The sequence below is a fragment of the Pongo abelii genome, chromosome 10 (assembly GCF_028885655.2).
Source record: "Pongo abelii isolate AG06213 chromosome 10, NHGRI_mPonAbe1-v2.0_pri, whole genome shotgun sequence".
Taxonomy (NCBI): Eukaryota; Metazoa; Chordata; class Mammalia; order Primates; family Hominidae; genus Pongo; species Pongo abelii.
This window is the reverse complement of record NC_071995.2, coordinates 121,436,097-121,462,572: the sequence shown is the minus strand read 5'-3', so window position 1 is coordinate 121,462,572 and position 26,476 is coordinate 121,436,097. Positions and strand designations below refer to the sequence as shown.

General features: G+C 40.5%; 1 protein-coding gene across 2 annotated transcripts in view; it reads right to left on the bottom strand.

Moving 5' to 3' along the window:
• Positions 1–26,476, bottom strand: part of KNTC1 (kinetochore associated 1) — a 98,666-nt gene that overhangs the window by 36,202 nt on the left and 35,988 nt on the right. For both annotated transcript variants that reach the window (XM_024257275.3, XM_063711953.1), the window contains exons 21-40: positions 21,392–21,503; positions 19,936–20,079; positions 18,834–18,890; positions 18,640–18,741; positions 16,710–16,829; positions 16,481–16,624; positions 15,386–15,484; positions 14,120–14,223; positions 13,867–13,966; positions 12,717–12,851; positions 11,954–12,073; positions 10,111–10,183; positions 9,411–9,478; positions 7,078–7,358; positions 5,611–5,783; positions 5,071–5,168; positions 4,277–4,415; positions 3,289–3,345; positions 2,147–2,310; positions 1,209–1,313 (exon numbers count right to left, since the gene is read on the bottom strand). In XM_024257275.3, coding sequence (XP_024113043.2) covers positions 1,209–1,313; positions 2,147–2,310; positions 3,289–3,345; positions 4,277–4,415; positions 5,071–5,168; positions 5,611–5,783; positions 7,078–7,358; positions 9,411–9,478; positions 10,111–10,183; positions 11,954–12,073; positions 12,717–12,851; positions 13,867–13,966; positions 14,120–14,223; positions 15,386–15,484; positions 16,481–16,624; positions 16,710–16,829; positions 18,640–18,741; positions 18,834–18,890; positions 19,936–20,079; positions 21,392–21,503 — 2,395 coding nt within the window. The remainder of the gene's footprint in view (positions 1–1,208; positions 1,314–2,146; positions 2,311–3,288; positions 3,346–4,276; positions 4,416–5,070; positions 5,169–5,610; positions 5,784–7,077; positions 7,359–9,410; positions 9,479–10,110; positions 10,184–11,953; positions 12,074–12,716; positions 12,852–13,866; positions 13,967–14,119; positions 14,224–15,385; positions 15,485–16,480; positions 16,625–16,709; positions 16,830–18,639; positions 18,742–18,833; positions 18,891–19,935; positions 20,080–21,391; positions 21,504–26,476) is intronic.

The window sequence follows — 26,476 nt, the reverse complement described above, 5'->3', positions numbered from 1 at the left end:
AGGAGGGTGGATCATGAGGGTCAGGAGACCGAGACCATCCTGGCTAACACGGTGAAACCCGGTCTCTACTAAAAATACCAAAAATTAGCCAGGCATGGTGGTGGGCACCTGTAGTCCCACCTACTCAGGAGGCTGAGGCAGGAGAATGGCGTGAACCCGGGAGGCGGAGCTTGCAGTGAGCCGAAATCGCGCCACTGCACTCCAACCTGGACGAGAGTGCGAGCCTCCGTCTCAAAAAAAAAAAATAATAATAATAATTTGGGGCCCGGGCACAATATCATGCCTGTACTTTCAGCATTTCAGGAGGCCAAGGTGGAAGGATTGCTTGAGGCCAAGAGTCCTAGACCAGCCTGGGCAACACAGTAAGACCTGTATCTACAAAAAAATTTTTAAAAATTAGCCAGGCATGGTGGCGCACCAGCAGCCCCAGATACTCAGGAGGCTGAGTAGCAGGAGGGTTGCTTGAGCCCACGAGTTCAAGGCTGCAGTAAGCTATGATGGTGCCTCTGCACTATAGCCTAGGTGACAGAGTGAGACCCTGTCTCCAAAAAAAAAAAAACAAAATTTTTTAAAGAAGTAATCTGACAAATGAAAATTAAATGCCTGATGCAACTATATTTTCATCAAATATAGTTGATGAAACATTAAATATTTCTAATATTTAAAAAATCTAATAAAAAATCTAATATTTAAAATATTAGAATCTTTTAAAAAATAAAGGGTAATGGAAAATTAGGATTTCTGCAATAGAAATAAGTAAAAGATCATTGGAATGCTTTAATCTGTAAAATAAATAACTACAGAGTGGGGCACAGTTGCTCATGCCTATAATCTCAGGGACTTGGGAGGCTGAGGCAGGAGGATCACTTGAGCCCAGAAGTTCAAGGCTGCAGCAAACTATGATCATACTACTGCACTCCAGCCTGGGTGACAGAGAAAAACCTCGTCTCTAAAAAATAAATAAATGTAAGTAACCAAAATCAGGATACGACAGTGGACAAGATTGACTACTACTTCATAAAAGCTCTATAGCATGTCAATTACCATAATAAAAAATACAATTGATTAGCTATAAGACAGTTTCTTGAACTTTTTGAATAGTAAAATACTACTGTACTGAATCATAAACTATTGAGTCATATGCAGTTAACTGAGGTAAAAGGCAAAAAAAAAAAAAACCAGAATTTTTACCAAGAACAAATACTTACTTTGTGCAGTAGTGTTGTAGCATTTTCCCTGATAAATATAACAGCTTTTTCTTTCAATTCCATAACAACATGCCTTGATTTAACTAATGCAGTCTCTCCAAATAACTTTTAGAAAAGAAGAAAAAAATACTTAGGTCTAGTTCTATATATCATTCTGAAAATTTTTTCAAATATTAAGGAACTTTGGTGAAAATTCATCATTATATCCAAAAAGTATCAGAATTTAACCTATACTGCTAGAAAGGGGTCGGGGACTGACTGGGAGGGAGCAAAAAGGAAGCATTAAAAATACCCTAAGTCTTCACTGTGGTGTTGGTGACAAGGTGAATACATTGGTTGATACACTTAAAATATGCATTTTAATTTTGAAAGTTATACCTCAATACAGTTCATTAAAAAAGAGTCAGCATTTAATACATATCAACAGAGTAGTAGAAATGAAGACAACTCCCTCTGAGGCCCAGCCTCATAAGCGAGTTATCAACAGTTTGTCTTCTAGAATCTCTTCAATGATGCTCAATGATACTCTCAGAAATAATTATAATAATTTGGCCATTTAGGTGATAACAAAACAAACAGCAGATATTTTGACCAAATGTGGTATAGTGGACACTGCACTGAGCTTAGAGTGTGATGACTTACCACTACAATATAAAACCTTGGGTAACTTATTCCACCTCCCTGAATCTGAGCTGAGTTTCCACATTTGTAAACTGGAAACTCTCAGGGCTGTTGCAAAGAATGAGTATGAAAATGTGTGCAGGCACCTTATTCCCACACCAGTCTCTTAGAGATGCTCAACAAATGTTCTTAAATCTGACGAATTACCAATTTCCTTGCTACAAAGACAATAGGAAAATGTGGACTCCAAATTCCTCTGTTGGCGCTTTTACATCTATATTCACCCCAAGTCAAAGTATCTGTTCTTGAAGCTATACCTTTTCACTCAAACTGGCATTCATGAAGTTTGACACAGAGTGCTGAAGACAGGTACCAAATGAACCAACCACAAATCTTAGGGCCAGCTCCCACTGGCTAGATTCCTGAAGATTCTGAAGCAGGGCAGAGATGGAATTTATAACAGGTAAAACAAGGCCATCTCCTGCAGAGTGATAAAGGATTTTAATATTTAGATTTTTTAAACAAAGAAAGATCGTATTATTGAAAACTGTTTTCAGGGACAGCCTGCTTCTTCAATACAGATAACAGTCATGGAGTTTGTTCTCAAAGTTAGTTAATGAGAAGTTAACATGAGGCTTGACTTAAACCAGAAAATAACTAAGTCCACTAGTTAATGAGAGATACTTTGATTGTAACTTGCCTATTTTAATTGAGATGTTTAAATTTTTAGCTGAAGAAAAACCATTTCTCCATTTGAAAGACAAAAATTTATAAACAAATTCATAGAAGTTAACACTATAAGCCGAATCACATAATCTACTGAACTTTTAAATAAATAACAATGTAAAAATAATAACTAAACAATTACATTAAGGATATTAAATCACATTCATATTTAGAATTTCAAGAAATTTCTAGAACTACGATTTTTTGTTTTTTTAGAGATAGGGTCTTCTGTTGCCCAGGCTGGAGTACAGTAGTGCCATCATAGCTCATTGCAGCCCTGACCTCCTGGGCTCAAGAGACCCTCCCACCTCAGCCTCCCAAGTAACCAGGACTACAGGAGCACACCACCATTTCTTTCTATTAAGAAATCTTAAGGCCGGACATGGTGGCTCACGCCTGTAATCCCAGCACTTTGGGAGGCTGAGGCGGGTGGATCACCTGAGGTCAGGAGTTCAAGACCAGGCTGGCCAACATGGTGAAACCCTGTTTCTACTAAAAATACAAAAGAACTAGCTGGGTGTGGTGGCACACACCTGTAATCCCAGCTACTTGGGAGGCTGAGGCAGGAGAACTGCTTGAACTCAGGAGGTGGAGAGGTTGCAGTGAGCTCCGATCATGCCACTGCACTCCAGCCTGGGCAACAGAGCAAGAATCTGTCTCAAAAAAATAAATAAATAAAATAAATGAATAAATAAATCTTAATAGAATGCTATATATTTGTTATGCCAAATACCTTCATTAAGGGAGCAGTATGGCAAACTGGTAGACTCCAAGGGATATCTCTTGCTTTCTACAAAAGATAATAAAACGTTAAACAACACTAAATAGTTGGCCACACTAAGAGCCCAGACTTCATCTCTATGCAATATATCCATGAAACAAAATAGCACTCGGACCCCTTGAATTTATACAACTAATAAATAAATAAATAACACTAAAGAAAATAACCCTCACACAGCACATACACTCACAGATGTGTAAATATTTCACTATTATAAAAAAAGTTCTAAAGCAAACTGATGCTTTAAAAATAAATAAATATACACAGGAAAATGCACAGGTAGGTGTATAACCTGATAAACGTCCACAGACTGAAGAAGCAGCATCCAGATCAAGAAACAGAACATCAGCCGGGCGCGGTGGCTCACGCCTGTAATCCCAGCACTTTGGAAGGCTGAGGTGGGCAGATCACTTGAGGTCAGGAGTTTGAGACCAGCCTGGCCAACATGGTGAAACCCCATCTCTACTAAAAATACAAAATTAGCCGGGCGTAGTGGCATGAACCTGTAATTCCAGCTACCTGGGAGGCTGAGACACGATAATTGCTTGAACCCAGGAGGCAGAGATTGCAGTGAGCTGAGATCATGCCACTGCACTCCAGCCTGAGTGACAGAGCAGGACTCCGTCTCAAAAACAAAACAAAACAAACAAAAAAGAAACAAAACATTGCCAGCTCCCCAGCTCCCTCCTTTCCCTTTCCCACCCTCAAGGGTAACCAACGCCCTGACTTCAAACAGCACCAGCTTAGTCCTAGCCTGTGTTTGTACTTTACATAAATGAAATCACACAGTATTTATTCTTTTATATCTGCTTCTTTAGCTCCACATTATGCTTATAAGGTTCGCCCACATTACTGTGTGTAGTTCTAGCTCCAAACCTCTACAGTTGAAATTTACATAAGACAGAAATACATAGAAAATAATGATACGAATAAGATTTACCAGCTAGAGGCACAAGAAATGAAATCAGTTCATAAATCACCGGAAGCACCATCTGTGACTCAAGCACAATTCCATCTTCACTGAAGAAGTCACTATAAGACCACTCTTCATATGGATCTTTATGTGTCCCAAAAGAAGCCTAGGTGCCAAATCATACAAAAAAGAGATAAGTCAGTACACTGCACAACACATTGTTTCTTCTGGTCTATGGCTTATAGAAATTTCATTTTAAGTTAAACTCTAACAGAAGGACAATGTCGAGGGAGGCCTTGCTGGAGGCCCAGTGTTTTGAAACATAGTGCAAATTAAAGCCAATAAAGTGACTGGAACAGAGAAGTGGCCTCATGCCCTTATGTTGTTTTCCAGTCTAGGGTAAGAAAATATAAGAGGTGGATTCAGTATTTTCATAAAATTTGCAAATGATTAAAAAACGGCCCAGGTGCAGTGGCTCATGCCTGTAATCCGAGCACTTTGAGAGGCTGAGGTGGGGGAATCACTTGAGCCCAGGAATTAAAGACCAGCCTAGGCAAGATGGTGAGACCCTGTCTCTGCAAAAAAAAATTTTTTTAAATTAGTCAGATGTGGTGGCACACACTTGTAGTCCCAGCTACTCAGAAGGCTGAGGTGGGAGGACTGCTTAAGCCCAGTTCAAGACTGCAGTAAGCCTTGATCATGCCACTGCACTCCAGCCTGGGTGACAGAGCAAAACCCTGTCTGGAAAAAAAAAAAAAAAAAAAAAAAGGTGCATAAGGGGTTGCCCGGGATTTAAGGGAAAAAACTCAAAAGTAACTTACTTTCATGAGGATACCACAGTCATCCATTTGGCATTGTCTGGAAAGCTCTACAGCCATTAAAGTATGTTTACATAGTTCTAAAGCATCTAGTAAAAAATCTGAAACAAAATGGAGAAAAATCATTAAACTCATATTTCATGTCTTTAGGATAATGAAAACAACCTTTTTATAATTACCATTTAAAATTCTAAGGAAGGCCACAATGCAGATAGAAAGGTTCCATATAGCTTTGACTACCCTAAAAAGTTAAACTTTTTCTCAAGCTTGGCTTGAAAATAAGATCAGTTATGGGAGGCAAGGAATTTCATAATCCTACAAAAGTGAGTAATGTCAACAGTCAGAAATGACATTGTTAGTATTTTGAAATACTTTCAAACAATAATCCTCAAAGAGAATCAATTATAAGCATCCCTTTGTGAAATGCAGATACTATCTCTAGTCTGATTACCGTGATGTCCAATTATAAAGAGACAGCATTTGGGAGACAAGTATGACACGAAACAGAGAATATAAAACTACGTATATTATAAATATTGTCACCTGGACTGCAAATGGTGGCAGCTTGGCTTGCTAGATTGTGTATCATGGAAGGAAGATTCAGTCCCACAGGCACTGTCACTGGGACATTATCAGCCAACATCTGACAAAGCTTCTGACATGTCAGAAATAGCAATTTCCCAGTGTCAGCATTGCAGTGATACTTAAACAAGTCTCTTTGGAAGAAAGAAAGTATTGGTAGTTAGAATATTCACACTGAAAGTAAATGCATGGCCTTTCTTGGATTAATATATCACCACCACCATCAACACATTAAATGTCTTTTAAATGTTCTCATGGTATATAGTGTAGTTTTTCTTTTGTTTTTTTTGAGACAGGCTCTAGCCCTACCACCTAGGCAGGAGTGCAGTGGCACAATCATGGCTCACTGCAGCCTCAACCTCCAGGGTCAAGCAATCTTCCCACTTCAGCCTCCCAAGTAGCTGAGACTACAGGTGTGTGCCACCACACTTGGCTAATTTTTAAATTTTTTTTGTAGAGATGAGCTCTCACTATGTTGCCCAGGCTGGTCTCAAACTCCTGGGCTGAAGTAATCCTCCTGCCTTGGCCTCCCAAATTGCTGGGATTACAGGTGTGAGTCACTGTGCCCAGCCTGTTTTTCTTTTTCTGAGACGAGTCTCACTGTCGCCCAGGCTGGAGTGCAATGGCACGATCTCAGCTCACTGCAACCTCCACCTCCCAGGTTCAAGCAATTCTCCTGCCTCAGCCTCCCAAGTAGGTGGGATTAGCGGTGCCCACCACCACACCCGACTAACAGTTGTATTTTTAGTAGAGACAGGGTTTCACTGTGTTGGCCAGGCTGGTCTTGAACTCCTGACCTCAAGTGATCTGCCCGCCTCAGCCTCCCAAAGTGCTGGGATTACAGGTGAAAAACACCTGGCCCCAGCCTGTTTTTCAAATGACTAAGGATACCATTAAATGCTGAAGTGCACAGTAACCTAAATTTAACGGTTATGTTACCTAACTCTGCAGTATTGCTTACTTGCCTTTTATGCTACTACTTTCTGACATTGAGGCCTAAAATACGCTCTGAACGTGAGAAATCAAGAATCGCTTCTGTGAAAAAAGAGTGTCACTGGCCCTACCCTTATGACTGAAGAAAGAAATCAGGCAATTGTTTCTTTCTTTCTTTTTTTGAGACAGAGTCTTGCTCTGTAGCTCAGGCTGGACTGCAGTGGTGCGATCTCGGCTCATTGCAATCTGCCACGATCCTGCCTCAGCCTCCCTAGTAGCTGGTACTATAGGCACGTGCCACTACGCCTGGCTAATTTTTTGTATTTTTAGTAGAGACAGGGTTTCACCATGTTAGCCAGGATGGTCCTGATCTCCTGACCTTGTGATCCGCCTGCCTCGGCCTCCTAAAGTGCTGGGATTACAGGTATGAGCCACCGCGCCCAGCCGCAATTTACTTTCAGAGAAGCTATGCAATTCAGGGATCCGGAATGTCACCTGCATTTTTTCAGTGCCGTTTTGATGTTCCCATCTTTTAAGGCTCTCAAGGTCAGCTGTGCCTCCAGCTCTTGTTTGGACATCTGCAGGGCCAGCGCCTGTCTGTGCAGCTTTGATTCCATGCTTGGGCTCCTCATCTCAGCAGCTATGGGCTCTGGGGTGCTCCCGGGTTTGTGTTTCACCCGCGCAACTTCATGAGCTTTAATGTGCTGCTCACGGAGATCTGCTACCAGGGAACTATTGCTATAATCTTCAAATGAAAGAAAGACCTCAAAGTTCTCCTGTAGCAAAGGTAAGCAAGACAAAGTCCCAAGTCTGTTTAATCTATTGTTTAAAATAATCATTTTTATTAGTTTCTTCTCTCATAATTTCAACTTTTATTTTAGATTCAGGGGTACATGTCTGGGCTTGTCACCTGGGTATATTGTGTGATGCTGAGGCTTGAGGTACAACTGATCCCATCACCCAGCATAGTACCTGATGGGTAGTTTTTCGACCTTTGCCCTCCTCCCCTCCCCACCTCAGCCAGGTAATTCCCAGTTGTCTAAATCCATCCATTCATTCATTTATTTTAAGGCAGGGTTTCACTCTGTTGCCCAGGCTGGAGTGCAGTGGTACAAACACAGCTCCTGCAGCCTCCACCTCCTAGTCTCATACCATCTTCTCCCTTCAGCCTCCAAAGTAGCTGGGACTACAGGCATGCATCACCACGCCCAGCTAATTTTTGTTATTCTTAGTAGAGATGAGGTCTCACTATGTTGCCTAGGCTAGTCTCAAACTTCTGAGCTCAAGTGATCCTCTAGCCTCATTCTCCCAAAGCGTTGGGATTACAGGCATGAGCCACTGCGCCCGGTCTCCAGATGCTTTTCACAGAGAAAGCTACTTACAGCTGGTCTCAAATTTTTGGGTCAAAAGACTCCTTTACACGCTTAATTGTATGATTCCACTTGTATGAAATAGCTAGAATAAGCAAATTTACAGCGACAGAAAGTAGAGATAACCAGGGGCTGCGGGAAGAGAGGAAAGGGGAGTTATTGTTTCATGGCTACAGAGTTTCTGCTCAGGGTGATGAAAAAGTAGATAGAGGTGATGGCTGCACAACACTGTGAATGTAATTAACACCACTGAATTACAAACTAAATAACTGTTAACATGGAAAATTTTGTTATAAGTATTTTAACAAAATTAATAATGCGTCCAGGCACGGTGGCTCACACCTATAATCCCAGTACTTTGGGAGGCTGAGGCGGGCAGATCGCTTGAGGCCAAGAGTTCGAGACCAGACTGGCAAACATGGCAAAACCCCGTCTCTATTAAAAATATAAAAACTAGCTAGGTGTGGTGGCACACGCCTGGAGTCTCAGCTACTCAAGAGGCTGAGACAGGAGAATCTCTTGAACCTGGGAGGCAGAATCTGCAGTAAGCTGAGATCATGCCACAGCCCTCCAGCCTGGGCAACAGAGTGAGACTTTGTCTCAAAAAAAAAAAAGGCCGGGCACGGTGGCTCACACCTGTGATCTCAGCACTTTGGGAGGCTGAGGTGGGCGGATCACCTGAGGTCAGGAGTTCGAGAACAGCCTGACCCACACGGAGAAAACCCATCTCTACTTAAAATACAAAATTAGCCGGGCTTGGTGGCGCATGCCTATAATCCCAGCTACTTGGGAAGGCTGAGGCAAGAGAATCGCTTGAACCTGGGAGGTGGAGGTTGCAGTGAGCCGAGATCACGCCATTGCACTCCAGCCTGGGGAACAAGCGCAAAACTCCATCTCAAAAAAAAAAAATAATAATTAATAATATAACATATCAAAAAAATCACTGAATTGTATATTTTAAGTGGATGAATTATATGGTATGTAAATTACATCTTAATATAGCTGTTGAGAGAGAGAGAAAGAGAGAGAGAGATAGAGAGAGAGAGAAGGAAAACCAATATCTCCAGTCCCTAAAGGCTAGTGCAGTAAACTTTTTTTTTTGAGATGGAGTCTTGATCTGTCACCCAGGCTGGAGTCCAGTGGCGCGATCTCAGCTCACTACAACCTCTGCCTCCCGGGTTCAAGCGATTCTCCTGCCTCAGCCTCCCAAGTAGCTGGGACTACAGGTGAGTGCCACCACGCCTGGCTAATTTTTTGTAGATTTAGTAGAGACACGGTTTCACCGTGTTAGCCAGGATGATCTCGATCTCCTGACATTGTGGTCCACCCACCTCAGCCTCCCAAAGTGCTGGGATTACAGGCGTAAGCCACTGCGCCCAGCCATACAGAAAACTTTAAGGAGGGACAAATGCACTGATTGGTCAAGTAATAATGTTTAACATGGCTCAATATGTTTACCTGTAAGCTAGCAACCTCTTTAAATAGTTTCAACATTTCTTCACATTCGTCCTTCTTCTGTAGATTGTCTGTAATTAAATTTTTAAAAGTTATAGCAGACATGCAAATTCTCATATTATCAGAATTTTAAAAAGAAGAAATTTTAATTAGCTTTGGTTCTCTCAAGTCTTCAGTAGTTCTTCTCAGATGATAATATATAGTAACTAAGTACAAAAAGAGATCTAATTTGAAAAAAATCTAATTATTCTTTCAGGAGGTAGAAAACAGAAGTTTACGTGTTACAAAAAAGTTACTTTTCTGAAGTAAATTGTAGCTTCTTTTTTTTCCCTGGAAAGTTACTTTCTTCACTGTTTTATTTAACTTCCAGTTCAAATGGCTTCTCCCCACCATCATGAGCAACTGATAAATGAGAAAAATGAGCAATGAGTGCGAGACACTACGGAAATCTAGTCTAGCACTAAATAGTAAGTGAGCATATAAACAAATGATAGGTTGATTTTGCATGCGTCTGTTCTTGAATTGCTGATAAAGGGATAAAGGAATAAAGGAAGACTTTTCATGAAGCAAAATGGGTAAGATCAATAAAGACAATCAGAACCAGAAAAACTGTGGGTATGGTGAGAGTTGTCATCGATGCCTCTTTCTGAAGAGGGTGAGCTTTGGAACAAAACTGAGATGAGAAAACAGAAGTAAAAGCTACCTTTCTGAATGTCACATAGTATCTTAAGAATGTCCACGGATGTCTTCGCTACAGACATTCTCCAGGCCTTGCCCTAAAAATAAATAAATAAAGCGAAATAAAATCGACTTCCTTTTCTGACCACTTCAGTAGTACATATACAAATACACAAAAACCACAGAAGCAGAAAAAACAATCATGGAGGAGTTGGGAGGCTGAGAAATGGATCGTTAATGAGCGTTATACAGCGTAGACCTGAAAAACTCCAGTATGAACTCCTGGATATATGATTTAGAAATATCAAAGAATATGCAACTCTCCCAAATAACCTTTCAACTACATTATGATTAACAGATCCTTATTCTCTTTTGGAGTTATTTACTATTTGAAAAAACATTTGGAAAAGTTAAAAAGAACAGAAGTCTAAAAAATGGCCTAGAGAACAGAAGTCTAATAAATAATCACTACCTTCCAGTGATTATTTAAAAAAATTTTTTTAAGAGAAGGAAAAAAAGGAGTGCTTTAATTAAAAGACATGATGTATGTAAAATGTTTAGTAAGTGCCCCGCCGATAAAAAAATTCAAATATTTTCATAACGGGAGCAATTCAAACTGGTACTTCAGAATACAGACTGTGGTATTAGACAGTTTGAGCTGAGGTTCTGCCCCTTTCTAACAACCTTGGAAAAAAGTCATTTACTTTAATATTTTGGTTTTTGAACTTAATATACAAGGAGACAACAATAGGAACTACTTTACACCTTTGTTATGAACAAGAAGTAGCTATTTAACCTAATGCTTATTGCAGAGTAAATATTAGGTGTTAAAAAAAACAACTACTACTTCATTTTCCAACAGGAAAAAACATTACTGAAATGGACTGAGAGAAGTTGGGAGGTATCTATCCTTAGGATTTTAAAAACCCAACTATTGGCCAGGTGTGGTGGCTCACACCTATAACCCTAGCACTTTGGAAGGCCGAGGCAGGCAGATCAATTGGCCTCAGGAGTTTGAGACCAGCCTGGCCAACAGGGTAAAACCCGTCTCTAGTAAAAATACATAAATTAGCCAGGTGTGGTGGCGGGCGCCTGTAATCCCAGCTACTCCCAGGTGAGGCAGGAGAATCACTTCAACCTGGGAGGCAGAGGTTGCAGTGAGTCAAGATCGCGCCACTGCGCTCCAGCCTGAGCAACAGAGCAAGACTCTGTCTCAAAAAAGAAAAGAAAAGAAAAAAAAAACCCAACTATTGAGCATGGTGGTGCATGCCTGTAATCCCAGCTACATGGGAGGCTAAGGCTAGAAGAGGACTTAAATTCAGGAGTTCAAGACCAGCCTGGGCAACATACCAAGACCTCATCTCCTATATATAATATTTAAAAAAAAAGAGAAAAAATTAAAAATCAGTAAGAATCCAGCTATCCTGGAAAAATCAAGTATTCCTCATCTGCAAAAAAGTAAACTCTCTTAAAACCATTTCTAAGTTTCAATGTTATAAAATTATATAGATTTATATTGGTTCTGTAGCTGACATTACTATTTAACAGTAATAATTATGTCCTGTATGATACAAAACATTGTTTATATTGCAAGGCATTATAGAAACCTTTCGTGTACAACAGCTGCTCCAAGACACCCGCTAACCCGCAGCTCCCAGGTCATTCTCTGTGGGCTCAAGCAGCCGCTCCAAGGCAGCCACAGTTGTTTTTTTTCTCCTAGCAGTAAATTTACCCAGGAATTTTTTCACTAGGCCACCCAAGCAGTGAGAAGGGCAGATCTTCATATGTGTAAGCCCATCTTTTCTATCCTATTGATTAATAGCCATACAAATTGGATTTACTTATATTTTACTTAGTGAAAATGTCACCTCTTTAGAATGATCTGGCTCTTCTTGTAACGCCAGTCGTGCCCATATGATGACTCTTTCTGCAGTTTTCTCAGCTTCAGCAGGAGGCAAAGACTTCAACAGAAGGAGACAGTCTTCACCCTATAAACAGGGTTTGAAAGGAAGAAAAAACAGCTGGTATTTGCAAAGGACAGTGTGACCTTACCTCTTTCTTTTCTATTTAAAGATGAAAATACATCATTTGGAAAAATAGATTATGGTTCAATGTTTTAATAATCTGAAAATCCATTTTTATTTTATTTTAAGTTTCAGGATACATGTGCAGAAAGTGCAGGCTTGTTACATGTGCCATGGTGGTTTGCTGTACCCATCAACCTGTCATCCACGTTTTAAGCCCTGCATGCATCAGCTATCCATCTTGATGCTAAAAATCCATTTTTGATGACAGCAAACAATAAAATAAATTTAAAATACGATCCTAGATACTGAAGATTTAATTCCTAGGCATTGCTATGATTATAGAATCATATAAAAATAATGACATTTAAAAACACGATAGGCCAAGCACGGTAGCTCACACCAGTAATCTCAGCACTTTGGGAGGCTAAGGCAGGTGGATTACTTCAGGTTGAGTTTGAGACCAGCGTGACCAACATGGTGAAACACAGCCACTGCCCTCCAGCCTGGGCAATGGAGCGAGACCCTGTCTCAAAAAAAAAAAAACAAAAAACAACAACACAGAAACAAAGAAGCCATACGAAATGACAACATAAAACTTACAAACCTGTTCTCTATCAATCAGGTCAATAATTCTTAGACTGTAGATCTCATCATCAGATAACATAAACGCTTGGGCTACCTTTAAAGCATCTTCTAAAGAAGATGGGACATCTTGTTTGAGAATGTATCTAACCACCCTCTGCAAAAGACAATATGAACATTTCTTTGTTATAAAACTCGCAGAAAACCAAGAAATCATTTGCTCATAAGAGCAAAGTGGCCAAAAAATTTAAATAATGCAGCAAAAAACTAAATTGTATGAAAGATTAAAACATGATTTATATTCTGATCATTACACAGTCCTGTCTTCTTTCTTCTACAGCTTCTTAATTTACTATTTGGTGTTTTTGTTTTTTTTTGAGACAGAGTCTCCCTCTGTCGCCAGGCTAGAGTGCAGTGGCGCAATCTCGGCTTGCTGCAACCTCCGCCTCCCAGGTTCAAGTGATTCTCCTCCCTCAGCCTCCCAAGTAGCTGGGACTACAGGCACATGCCACCACACCCTGCTAATTTTTTTGCATTTTTAGTAGAGACAAGGTTTCACCATGTTGGCCAGGATGGTCTTGATCTCTTGACCTTGTGATCCACCCACCTTGGCCTCCCAAAGTGCTGGGATTACGGGTGTGAGCCACCGCACCTGGCCTATTTGGTGTCTTTAATACTCTCATAAAAAGGCCAGGAGCGGTAGCTCGTGCCTGTAATCCCAACACTATGGGAGGCTGAGGCAGGCAGATCACCTGAGGTCGGGAGCTCAAGACCAACCAGCCTGACCAACATGGAGAAACCCCATCTCTACTAAAAATACAAAAAAAAATTAGCCAGGCGTGGTAGTGCATGCCTGTAATCCCAGCTACTCACGAGGCTGAGGCAGGAAAATTGCTTGAACCCAGAAGGCGGAGGTTGCGGTGAGCCAAGATTGCGGTGAGCTGAGATCACGCCATTGTACTCCAGCCTGGGCAACAAGAGCAAAACTCCGTGTCAAAAAGAATGAATACTCTCATAAATAACTGAACACCTTATTAACATCATATCTAACAACAGAAATGTAGTGGGAAAACCTAGCTCTATTAGCTTCCTAGAATATAAAATCCTCATTAAGTTTCCCATATTGCCCTAGAAATGAAAGAGAAAAAAGACTCTTCAAAGAGTGTACTTACCATTATTTCCTTGTTTAAGAGATTTACCTCTCTTATTCCATAGCCTCGTAAAAGTTTTTTCATCTCCATTAGTTTGTAACTTTCCTGTAATAACTTGACTCTGAAAGCAAATTTACCCATATTAACATGGATTGTCTTTTTTATGAAGTACTATGGGACACAGCAAACAATATAGAAACATAAATGAACGTCAACTCAAAACACAATGTTTCTCCAGAGCACAAAAACCTTGTTTCATAGACAGTCATCTTACTTGGGATGGTCCATTTCTAGGTGCTGTTTCACCAGTTGCTCCACAGCTGCACTCCAAGGAACCACTGCCGCATACATGATCTTGAGCACGGCATCAAATATGAGCTACAAAAGATGCACGCATGGACAAGGACCAGCCCTCAGGTTTATGATGCATGCAAGTGAATAGCACAGTCTAATCAGCAGGTCTTACATCAACCACATGGTAGTTTCAGAATATTTCACCTACTCACTGGAAAACCATTTATTTCTTCAGTTTTCACATATAGAGAACAATTTGACTATTCAGAAAAATTCAGAAGAGTATTTTTTCTGCTGTAAGCTAAGACATACAGCGTTATGGCTTTCTACGGTCTCTACAATCCCTGTTTTTTTTTTTGTTTTTTTGAGACAGGGTCATGTTCCCATTGCCCAGGCTGGAGTGCAGTGGCGCGATCTCAGCTCACTGCAACCTCCACCTCCTGGGTTCAAGCGATTCTCCCGCCTCAGGCTCCCAAGTAGCTTGGACTACAGGCGAGCACCACCACACATGGCTAATTTTTGTATTTTTTGTAGAGACGCGGTTTCACTATGTTGCCCAGGCAGGTCTCAAATTCCTGAGCTCTGGTGATCTGTCTGCCTTGGATTCCAAAAGTGCTGGGATTACGGCATGAGCCAGTGTGTCCAGCCTCAGTCTCTGGTTTAAAAACAGTTTTCATTATTTTATTTCTATTTTATAGTGGTAATAACAGTGTGAAGTTAAAATAAAGGCATATTACAACATATTAAAAAATGTCTCACATTGCAGGGAATAACCGAAAAAGAAAAGTCTCCATGTTTGCATAACCACAGAAAAGCCTGCAAAGATATGCATACAACTGTCCATGGAGGTTCTCCTGGGGGTGGAAATGAGTAAAGATTCACTTTTTATTTTCTGTAATTAAAGAAACAGACACTTTAGGAGAACGAAGCAGGCAGATCACTTGAGCCCAGGAGTTCAAGACCAGCCTGGGAAACCCTGTCTCTACAAAAAATACAAAATTAGCTGGGCGTAGTGGCACAAGCCTATGGTCCTAACTACTCAGGAGGCTGAGGTGGGAGGACTGCTTGAGCCAGGGAGATTGAGGTTGCAGTGAGCCATGATCATGTCACTGCATTCCAGCCTGGGTGACACAGTCAGACCCATCTCAAACAAAAACAAATATATGTCGCTTTTATGAACAGAAAAAAGCTTTCAGAAAAGATTTAATGCTCAAAAGGGAAACGCAAATGGTCCCTATTTACTTACGTCCGTGTCAGATAAACACGCTATCACTGCCATGGCCTTTGCTTCCCATGCTGTTTCAAAGAGTGATGTGGACTTTGAGCTGCATCTATTCAGTAAATCCTAAAAAGGGATAAACATGTATGTTTTTTAAAAATTAAAAATTCTCATTAAAAAAATGCCACATACAGCTAGATACAGATATTATATGGCCTTGATAGATGTGTTAAAAGAAAAAAACCCTAAAAATTCTAATTAGTCATAAATGTTGAACAATGGTCTAAAAATACAAAACTGCCAAAACATTAGCCTTTAGTTTTATATGGTATAGAAAATTTAAGAATGAAACATTCTTGAAGAATCTACAAATAAGATTACTGTAGCACATTAATAACGTCCACAAGAAATAATTGCTAATATTTATTGAGCTCATGCTCCTGTGGCCTCACAATAGCCCTTTGAAGAAAGTACTGTGAAAGGGAAATATCTTGGGCCCCCAAGATCACTAAGGAAAACTCAGGCTGGAAACTGCTTAGGGCAAACCTGCCTCCCATTCTATCAAAGTTACCCCTCTGCTCACTGAGACAGCTGCATTATCTGATTGTCTCCTTTGGAAAGGCTAATCAGAAACTCAAAAGAATTTTAACGCTTTGTATCACCTATCTGTGACCTGGAAGCTCCCTCTCGCTTGGAGTCTTCCCGCCTTTGCTTCAAGTTGTCCCACCTTTCCAGATCGAACCAACGTACTTCTTACATATGCTGACTGATGCCTCATGTCTCTCCCTAAAATATATAAAACCAAGCTGTGCCCGGACCACCTTGGGTACATGTCATCAGGACTTCCTGAGGCTGTGTCATGGGTGTATCCTCAACTTTGGCAAAATAAACTCTCTAAATTAACTGAGAACTGTCTCAGATTTTCCAGGTTCACAGTCCTCATGTATCCCCCCTTTGCTCAGGATGGTTAGTAGCAGAATTAACCCACATTTTTAACCAATTCAATATGCTGCATGAGTCCTACTGAGAAAGCATATGACATTCCTTAAAGAGTTAAATATTTACTACAGTGCTACACTGCATGGATCCAAGAAATAAGACTAGATCTAAAGGAAAAGTTACCTCTATGTACAGCAAGAGAAGTTCCTCCTCTTGCAAGTCATGTTCTCTCATGTAAACTCTTATAAACTTCTCTAGGATGGAGGGAATAAGCTCTGGGGCCAGCACTTTATCAAACATTCGGAACACTATGGTGGTTGTATTTTCCTGGATGCCAAAAGAAAGATGGCATAAATACAGACTCTACCCATAACTTGATATACACAATAATTCTCATGCCCCTGGACTTTACCTTCTCAAAATCAGAGAGGGCTAATTTGCAGTTGTACTTCCTATGCAATGTGATCAACTCTCGCAAGTTATTTACCAAAGTCCTTAGCTGACATACTTCCTCTGTGTTCTGATAATCTTTCTAAAACAAAAGTGTTAAAGTTGTTAACCATGTAAAATAAAAGTATGAGAGAAAAATAGAATTAGCATTATTTCAGATAAAATAAGAATTAACCCTGGTTATGCACGTAAGAGGAAACCTGCAACTTTAAACCAACTTATGCTCTAAATTTGTAGTATTTTAACCAAATTAGTACAGATCAGAATCTGAAAGATATTTTCTCTTAAAAAAAATAGAAAAATTAAGAATATTAGTATAATACTTTTTCAGAACCCAAGTATACTTAGTACACGGCATCATTTAGATAGTGCTCAGTGTCCCATCTATCCATAGAGATTATATATCATAACCAGATATAAAGGCATAACATTTCCTAAAATTATATACAAAGAACAGAACCTTCAATATTGATAAAAGTTAACAGGGAAAAGATAAAAATAATGTTTTACAGCAAGAGGAAAAAGCTCGTATATAGAAAAGGTGACTTGACAGATACAACCTTTGAAAACTAATATTAATGTACTATCAAGACTTAATTTTTCCTTTCTTCTTTTTTTTTGGGGGGGACAGAGTCATGCTCTGTCACCCAGGCAGGAGTGCAGTGGCACAATCTCGGCTCACTGCAACCTCTGCCTCCCGGGTTCAAGCGATTCTCCTGCCGCAGGCTCCCAAATAGCTGGGACTACAGGTACCCACCACCACGCCTGGCTAATTTTTTTTGTATTTTTACTAGGGATGGGGTTTCACCATGTTAATCAGGCTGATCTCAATCTCTTGACCTCAAATGATCTGCCCATCTCAGCCTCCCAAAGTGCTGGGATTACAGGCATAAGCCACCGTGCCCAGCCAAGATTTAATTTTTCAAAGGATTGTGAAATGCTGCTAATGCAGAAAATCCCAATTATACCACTTAGCAGAATGTTTATATAGTTCCCCTTTTGGTTGGTTCAATAGAGAAAAACTGTTCATTAAAACAGGTTGAGGGGGGCCAGGAGCAGTGGCTCATGCCTGTAATCCAGCACTTCCGGAGGCCAAGGAGGGCAGATCATCTGAGGTCAGGAATTCGAGACCAGTCTGACCAACATGGTGAAACCCCGTCTCTACTAAAAGTACAAAAAAAAAAAATTAGCCAGGTGTGGTGGCGGGTGCCTGTAGTCCCAGCTACACGGGAGGCTGAGGCAGGAGAATTGCTTGAACCTGGGAGGGGGTGGTTGCAGTGAGCTGAGATTGCACCACTGCACTCCAGCCTGGGCAACAGGGTGAGACTCCATCTCAAAAAAAAAAAAAAAAATAGGTTGAGAGTGCTGGGCACAGTAGCTCACATCTATAATCCCAACACTTCGGGAAGCCCAGGTGGGTAGATCACTTGGGTCTGGGAGTTCAAGACCAACCTGGGCAACATGGCAAAACCCCTTCTTTACAAAAAATACAAAAATCAGTCGGGTGTGGTGATGCGCACCTGTAGTCCCAGCTACTCAGGAGGCTGAGGTGGGAGGATCACTTGAGCCCAAAAGTTGAGGGTGCAGTGAGCCGTGGTTGCACCACTGCATTCCAGCTGGGGCAACAGAGTGAGACCTTGTCTCAAAAATGAATAATAAATAAATAAATATATAAATAAATTAAAAACATAGGTTGAAGTTGTAAGACAAATCAGAAAGAAAAAGCAAATTTTCCTACATAGGGATTTGAAAGGCACAAAACAAAAAAAAGGCACACAAAAACAGAAAATTTAAGAAGTAGATATATTTCCAGATACTTTACATACATGCAGACAAACGCTTTCAGGTAAACTGACTGTTTCATTACTAAAAATCCATTCTCCACATCATACCAGGGAAATCCAATTCCAGGAAGATGCCAATCCCAACTCGTCTGTTTTTTCTGCTGTAAAAAATATCTCTGCCAATTGAAGTCCATTTTCTGGCCAATTTGCCTTTAAAAAAGATTACAGACAGTTCAAAACAATGTTTTATGCTGTTGGGAGTGTGCAAAATGTCTTTTTACTGTTAATTAGATCAGTATTACCTTATCAGTTAATTCAAGGTTCCTGGCTGCTTGCTCCAACCATTTTGCAAGAATTATCTGAAATAGATTATTTAAAAATAAAATTCTTAATGGATAATCACTGATATAACTAAAACCTCCACGATTTCTTTTTTTTCCTTTAGATATTTATTTTGTCCATAAACATCTTTTCCACGATTGTCTTTTTTGCGTGTGTGTGGGTACATAGTAGGTGTACATACTTGTGGAGTACATGAGATGCGTTGATACAGGCATGCAATGTGAAATAATCACATCATGGAGAGTGGGGTATCCATCCCCTTTGTGTTACAAACAATCCAATTACACTCTTTTAGTTATTTTTAAATATAGAATTAAGTTATTATTGACTCTCTTGTGTGTAATCAAATAGTATGTCTTACTCATTTTTTTTTTTTTTTTTTTTGAGACAGGGTTTCACTCATCGCCCATGCTGGATCTCATGCAATGGCACGATCTCAGTTCACTGCAACCTCCTGGGTCAAGCAATTCTACTGCCTCAGAGTCCCAAGTAGCTGTGATTACAGGCATGCCACCATGCCTGGCTAATTTTTGTACTTTTAGTAGAGACAGGGTTTCACCATGTTGGTCAGGCTGGTCTCAAACTTCTGACCTCAGGTGATTCACCCACCTCAGCCTCCCAAAGTGATGGGATTACAGGCCTGAGTCACTGCACCCAGCCTCATTCTTTCTAAATATATTTTTTTGTACGCATTAACCATCCCCACCTCTCACCCATCACCCATCACCCCACAACCCTTCCAAGCCTCTGGTAACCATCCTCCTACTCTCTATGGCCATGAGTTAAATTGTTTTGATTTTTAGATCCCACAAATAAGTGAGAACATGTGATGTTAGTCTTTCCATGCCTGGCTTATTTCACTTAACATAGTAATCTCCAGTTCCATCTATATTGTTGCAAATGATAACATCTCGTTCTGAATCACAGTTGTCTTTTAAGAGACACTTTAATTAACACAGGTGTTAGTTTAACTAACTGGTGTTAACGTGACTTAATCTTCAATGATCTAACGTAAAAAATGAAATAAAGTCATCAAGAGTGGAAATACTGAAGACAACTCACCTGTCCTTCAGGCACAGTCCTTCTTACAAATGGAATCACATCATTTTTAAACCATGGACACAGCTTTTGCAAAGAGACTGATGCAGACATTGAGTTGAGCAAGCTCTCCAGCATTTTCACATCAAATCTGCTTTCAAAGTTTGCCTAAATGAATTATAAGGAACAAGAAATTAAGATCTGACAAATTTAAACCAAAAGCCTTCCAAATGTTTGACAAAGATATTTTAGGAAGTCATTTTAAGGAGTAGCCTACTGATTTAATAATGAGTGCTAAATGAGATTCACACTATGCAAATGATTCTAGTTGGGAGCTGCATACTGTATGCAATGTCACGGCGCTGAGTGCCAAATAGTTTATCATGTAGCAGAAGAACCAGCAGAGAGAGTATTCTAAGGAAAACTTAACTGTCGGTGATACTAGGAATTCTAACAAGCAATGCAGCCATTAAGGGCATCATGGCAAGTTATGACTTTATGGATCTAATGTTCTATACCAACTTCGGCCAACCTTAAAGGGATCGAGACATGCAATTTTAAGGGGCAATATTTTACCACAATCTGAGCTGCAGTAGCAATATCTTCTTCACCAATGCTACATTAGAAAGCCCACTAATAAACCAGACAATATGTTGCCTTTTGAGCTAAGATTAGGAGTTAGACTCTTTTTTTGGTTAACTTTTATTTTAAGTTCAGTGGTATAAGTGTAGGTAAACTTTTGTCAAGGGGGTTTGTTGTACAGATTATTTAATCACCCAGCTATTAAGCCTATTAATCATTAGTTATTTTTCCTGATACTTTCACCCTCCATTTTCTGAAAGGCCCCGGTGTGTGTTTCCCTCCATGCATCCACGTGTTCTCATCATTTAGCTCCCAAGAAGTTAGATTCTTAATGATTGGATAAAATAAGGTTCTACTGTACATTCACTGTACTTCTTCTGATTTAATATTATCAGAGGACAATTTTCTCTGGGAAAAGTCATTTTTTTTGGGGGGGGGACGGAGTCTCACTCTGTCACCCAGGCTGGAGTGCAGTGGCGTGATCTCGGCTCACTGCAACCTCCACCTTCTGGGTTAAAGAAATTCTCCTGCTTCAGCTTCCTGAGTAGCTGGGTCTACAGGAACGTGCCACCATGCCCGGCTAATTTTTCATTTTTGGTAGAGACACGGATTCACCATGTTGACCAGGCCGGTCTTGAACTCCCAACCTCAAGTGATCAGCCCGCCTCGGCCTCCCAAAGTGCTGGGATTACAGGCGTGAGCCATTGTGCCCAGCCCATGGGGAAAGTCTTTTTTATCCCCTTGCCCTTTACAAACAAAAGCAAGTCATATTTTAAGAACCAATCAAAAAACACCCCATCACCCAGTCAGACTTGCACCCTGTTAGTTTCCAACATTGATTCAATCACCTAACTCAGGAGCTATAAAGCTATTAAGGAAAAAATGTAAAACATGTTACCCGATGTCGAAGCCAAAGATACTGTGCACAAACAAGGTTTCCTTCTTTTAGCTGTAAAAAAATATCTTTAAGATCATCTTCATTATTTAGAAATTCAATCCAAGAACTGCCACTGAAAAGACAAAGGGAAAAAAGTCAGTTTAAAAAAAAATTAAGGTTATACCTTTTAAGTGGATTATCTTTAAATGCATTTTAATTAGTTTTCTTCTTCATAAAGATAAAAACAAAAAACTAAAAAAACCCAGTTCCAAAGATCACACAATGCAAAGTACATTTCCTTCTTATCTCAGACCCTAGAACTCCCAACATCTTCCTCAGAGCCATGTAGCTTCCTGTAGGACCTACAGGAAGAAATAATTATTTATTTCACTACACGTAGAAATAATTATTTTTCACTCTTGTTTGTTTTATTTTTGTTTTTTTGAGATGGGATCTCACTATGTTGCTCAGGCTGGACTTGAATTCCTGGGCTCAAGCAATCCTGCCACCTCAGCATCCTGAATAGATGGGATTACAGGCATTTTTATATTATTTTACTTTATTTTATTTTTTTGAGCTGGAGTCTCACTGTCACCCAGGCTGCAATGAAGTGGCACAATCTCGGCTCACTGCAACCTTTGTCTCCTGAGTTCAAGAGATTCTCATGCCTCAGCCTCCCAAGCAGCCGGGATTACAGGCGTGCACCACCATGCCTGGCTAATTTTTGTATTTTTAGTAGAGATGGGGTTTCACCATGTTGGCTAGACTGGTCTCAAACCCCTGACCTCAAGTGATCCACCCACTTCAGCCTCCCAAAGTGTTGCGATTACAGGCATGAGCCACCGTGCCTGGCCTAATTTTTAAATAAGTAAGTGTTCTATAATGAATTCGACGAGGAAAAAAGAAAATCAGAAGTGATAAGATAAAATTTCATTATTTGAATATAAAATTATATACCTGGAAAAAACAAGATCAAATGAAATATTACTATGCATAATAAAGAAATTCATTAAGGTAGCTGGTTAAACATTTTTAAAAATCAGCTGATCTTGGTGGCTCACGCCTGTAATTCCAGCACTTTGGGAGGCCGAGGTGGGTGGACCACTTGAGGTCAGAAGTTCAAGACCAACCCGGTCAACATGGTGAAACACTGTCTCTACTAAAAATACAAAAAATAGCCAGTGTGGTGGCAGGTGCCCGTAATCCCAGCTACTCGGGAGGCTGAGGCAGAAGAATTGATTGAACCCAGGAGGCAGAGGTTGCAGTGAGCCAAGATCATGTCATTGCACTCCAGCCTGGGCAACAGAACAAAACTGTCTCAAATAAAAAAAAAAATTTTTTTTAATCACTAGCTCGCCACATCCTTTACAAAAGACGGCAGCCAGCCACAGTGGCTCATGTCTATATTCCCAGCACTTTCGGCGGCCAAGGCAGGAGGATCACTTGAGCCCAGGAGTTTGAAACCAGCCTGAGAAACATGGTGAAACCCAGGCTCTACAAAAAATTAGCTGAGTGTGGTGGTGCTCGCCTGTAATCCCAGCTACTTGGGTGGCAGAGCTTGGGAGGTTGAAGCCGCAGTGAGCTGAGATCATGCCACTGTACTCCAGCCTGGGTGACAGAGTGAGACCCCACCTCAAAAAAAAAAAAAAAAAAAGAAAGAAACCAAAAAAAAAAAAAAAAAACCAGCCTGGACAACATGGCAAAATCTGCCTCAACTGAAAATACAAAAGTTGGCTGGGTGCAGTGGCTCACGCCTGTAACCCAGCACTTTGGGAGGCCCAGGCGGGCGGATCACTTGAGGTCAGGAGTTCGAAACCAGTCTGCTCCAAATGACGAAACCCCATCTCTACTAAAACTACAAAAATTAGCCAGACGTAGTGATGCATGCTTGTATTCCCAGCTAGTCAGGAGGCTGAGGCAGGAGAATCACTTGAATATAGGAGGCGGAAGTCGCAGTGAGCTGAGATCACACCACTGCACTCCAGCCTGGGCAACAAAGTGAGAGTCCGTATATAAAAAAAAATTATCCAGGTGCAGTGGCACGTGCCTGTAATCCCAGCTACTGGGCAGGAGAATCACTTGAACCTGGGAGGCAGAGGCTGCAGTGAGCCAGAGTCAAGATCGAGCCACTGCACTCGAGCCTGGGCGACAAGAGCAAGACTCTGCCTCATTAAAAAAAAAAAAAAAAGAGTTAGGCCGGGCGCAGTAATCCCAGCACTTTGGGAGGCTGACGCGGGCGGATCATGAGGTCAGGAGTTCGAGGCCAGCCTGGCCAACACAGTGAAACCCCGTCTCTACTAAAAGTACAAAAATTAGCTGGGCGTGGTGGCAGACGCCTGTAATCCCAGCTACTCAGGAGGTTGAGGCAGGAGAATCACTTGAATCTGGGAGGCGGAGGTGGCAGGCAGCCGAGATCGTGCCAGAGCTAGACTCTGTCTCAAAAAAAAAAAAAAAGATTTAAATGTAGAAAGAAACTCTAAAAATGAAAAAATACAAGAGAATGTATTTATTTATTTATTTTTTGAGGCAAGTTTCACTGTGTCACCCAGGCTGGAGTGCAGTGGCACAATCACAGCTTACTGCAGCCTCGACCTCCCAGGCTCAGGTGATCCTCCCACCTCAGCTTCCTTAGTAGCCAGGACTACAAGCACCTGGCCAAGTTGCCTGGCAAATTTTAGTATTTTATGTAGAGACAGGGTTTCACTATGTTGCCCAAGCTGGTCTTGAACTCCTGGGAAGCGATCCGCCTACCTCAGCCTCCCAAAGTGCTCGGATTACAGGTATAAGCCACTGCGCCTGGCCAAGAATTTATTTTTAATCTTGCGGTGGGTAATACCTTTCCAAACAGACATAAAAATACAAACTTCTGAATTTTTTGTAAAAAAAAAAAAAAAATAACAAAATCAATTAAAAAATGCCAAATTAGAGGAAAATCTGAAATACCCACAAAGAACTTTAAAGTCAATTTTGAAAAGAACAACTCGGTCCAGGCACGGTGGCTCATGCCAGTAATCCCAACACTTTGGGAGGCTGAGGCAGGAGGATCACTTGAGCCCAGGAATTTGAGACTAGCCTGAGCAACATGGGAGACCCTGTCTCTAAAAACACAACAATAATAAAACCACAGAAATAGCTCTGTGTCTTTTAAAAAACAACTCAAGAGAAAGAGAGACCAAGGATGTAAGGAGAAAAACAAAAGGCTTTTCACCTTGAGAAAGTAAATATTTCAACCAAAATTAAGAATGGAAATCAAATCCATGTGGTAATATTTTTAAAAATTTTTTTTGCATATATCAGATTAGCAAAAAAAACAAGTTCTATAACATATTGTTGGTGAATGAGTGAGAAAATGGGCCCTCCCCTACTCATTCTATTGGAAAAGGTGCTTTGGAAGCCAAGTTTGGATGAATAACCTTTTGCCTTAGCAAATGCACCTCCAGAAATTGAATCCACAGATATACTTCCAGGTGCACCAAAATATCATTACTTAAAATTAGAGGTATACTTACTTTAAATCTATTTATCAGAATAAATTAACAATGAAGGGAAATGAGCAATTAGAAGATATGGTAAAAATCTGACTATGATCAAAGGTAAAAATATTTGTGTTAAAGAAATGACCACTGGGCATGGTACCTCACGCCTGTAATCCCAGCACTTTGGGAGGCCAAGGCAGGCAGATCGCTTGAGCCCAGGAGTTCAAGACTGGCGTGGACAACATAGAGAGACTGCATTTCTAAAAAAATAATAAAAAACATTAGCCAGATGTGGTGGTGCACATCTGTAGTCCCAAGCTACTTGGGAAGCTGAGCTAGAAGGATTACCAGGGAGGATACCAGGTATCCTTGGCATCCCAAAGTGTTGGGATTACAGGCGTGAGCCACTGCACCTGGGCCAGACTCAGTTTTATATGTTTTAGGACCCTTTAATTCTAGAATGGAGTGTGGGTTCTCTTTTATTGTGTTTTTAAATGTCATTATTTTTATACGATTCTATGATCATAGCAATGACTAAGAATTAAACAAATCTTCATTACTTAGAATTATATTTTAAATTTATTTTATTGTTTGCTATCATCAGAAATGGATTTTCAGATTGTTAAAACATTGAACCATAAGGCCAGGTGCAATAGCTCACACCTGTAATCCCAACACTTTGGGAGGCCGAGGTGGGTGGATTGCCTGACGTCAGAGTTCAAGACCAGCCTGGCCAACATGGTGAAACACCGTCTCTACTAAAAATACAAAAATTAGCCAGGCGTGGTGGCGGGTGCCTGTAATCCCAGTTACTTGGGAGGCTGAGGCACAAGAATTGCTTGAAACCAGGAGGCAGAGGTTGCAGTGAGCCAAGATAGCATTGCTGGACTCCAGCCTTGGCGATACAGCAAGACTCCGTTTCAAAAAATATATAAAAAACCTTGAACCATAATGTTTTTCCAAATGATGTATTTTTATCTTTAAATAGAAAAGAAAGAGGTAAGGTCACACTGTCCCTTGCAAATACCAGCTGTTTTTTCTTCCTTTCAAACCCTGTTTATAGGGTGAAGACTGTCTCCTTCTGTTGAAGTCTTTGCCTCCTGCTGAAGCTGAGAAAACTGCAGAAAGAGTCATCATATGGGCACGACTGGCGTTACAAGAGCCAGATCATTCTAAAGAGGTGACATTTTCACTAAGTAAAATATAAGTAAATCCAATTTGTATGGCTATTAATCAATAGGATAGAAAAGATGGGCTTACACATATGAAGATCTGCCCTTCTCACTGCTTGGGTGGCCTAGTGAAAAAATTCCTGGGTAAATTTACTACTAGGAAAAAAAAAATAATTGTGGCTGCCTTGGAGCGGCTGCTTAGCCCACAGAGAATGACCTGGGAGCTGTGGGTTAGCGGATGTCTTGGAGCAGCTGTTGTACACGAAAGGTTTCTATAATGCCTTGCAATATAAACAATGTTTTGTATCATACAGGACATAATTATTACTGTTAAATAGTAATGTCAGCTACAGAACCAATATAAATCTATATAATCTTATAACATTGAAACTTAGAAATGGTTTTAAGAGAGTTTACTTCTTTGCAGATAAGGAACCAAATACTTGATTTATCCAGGA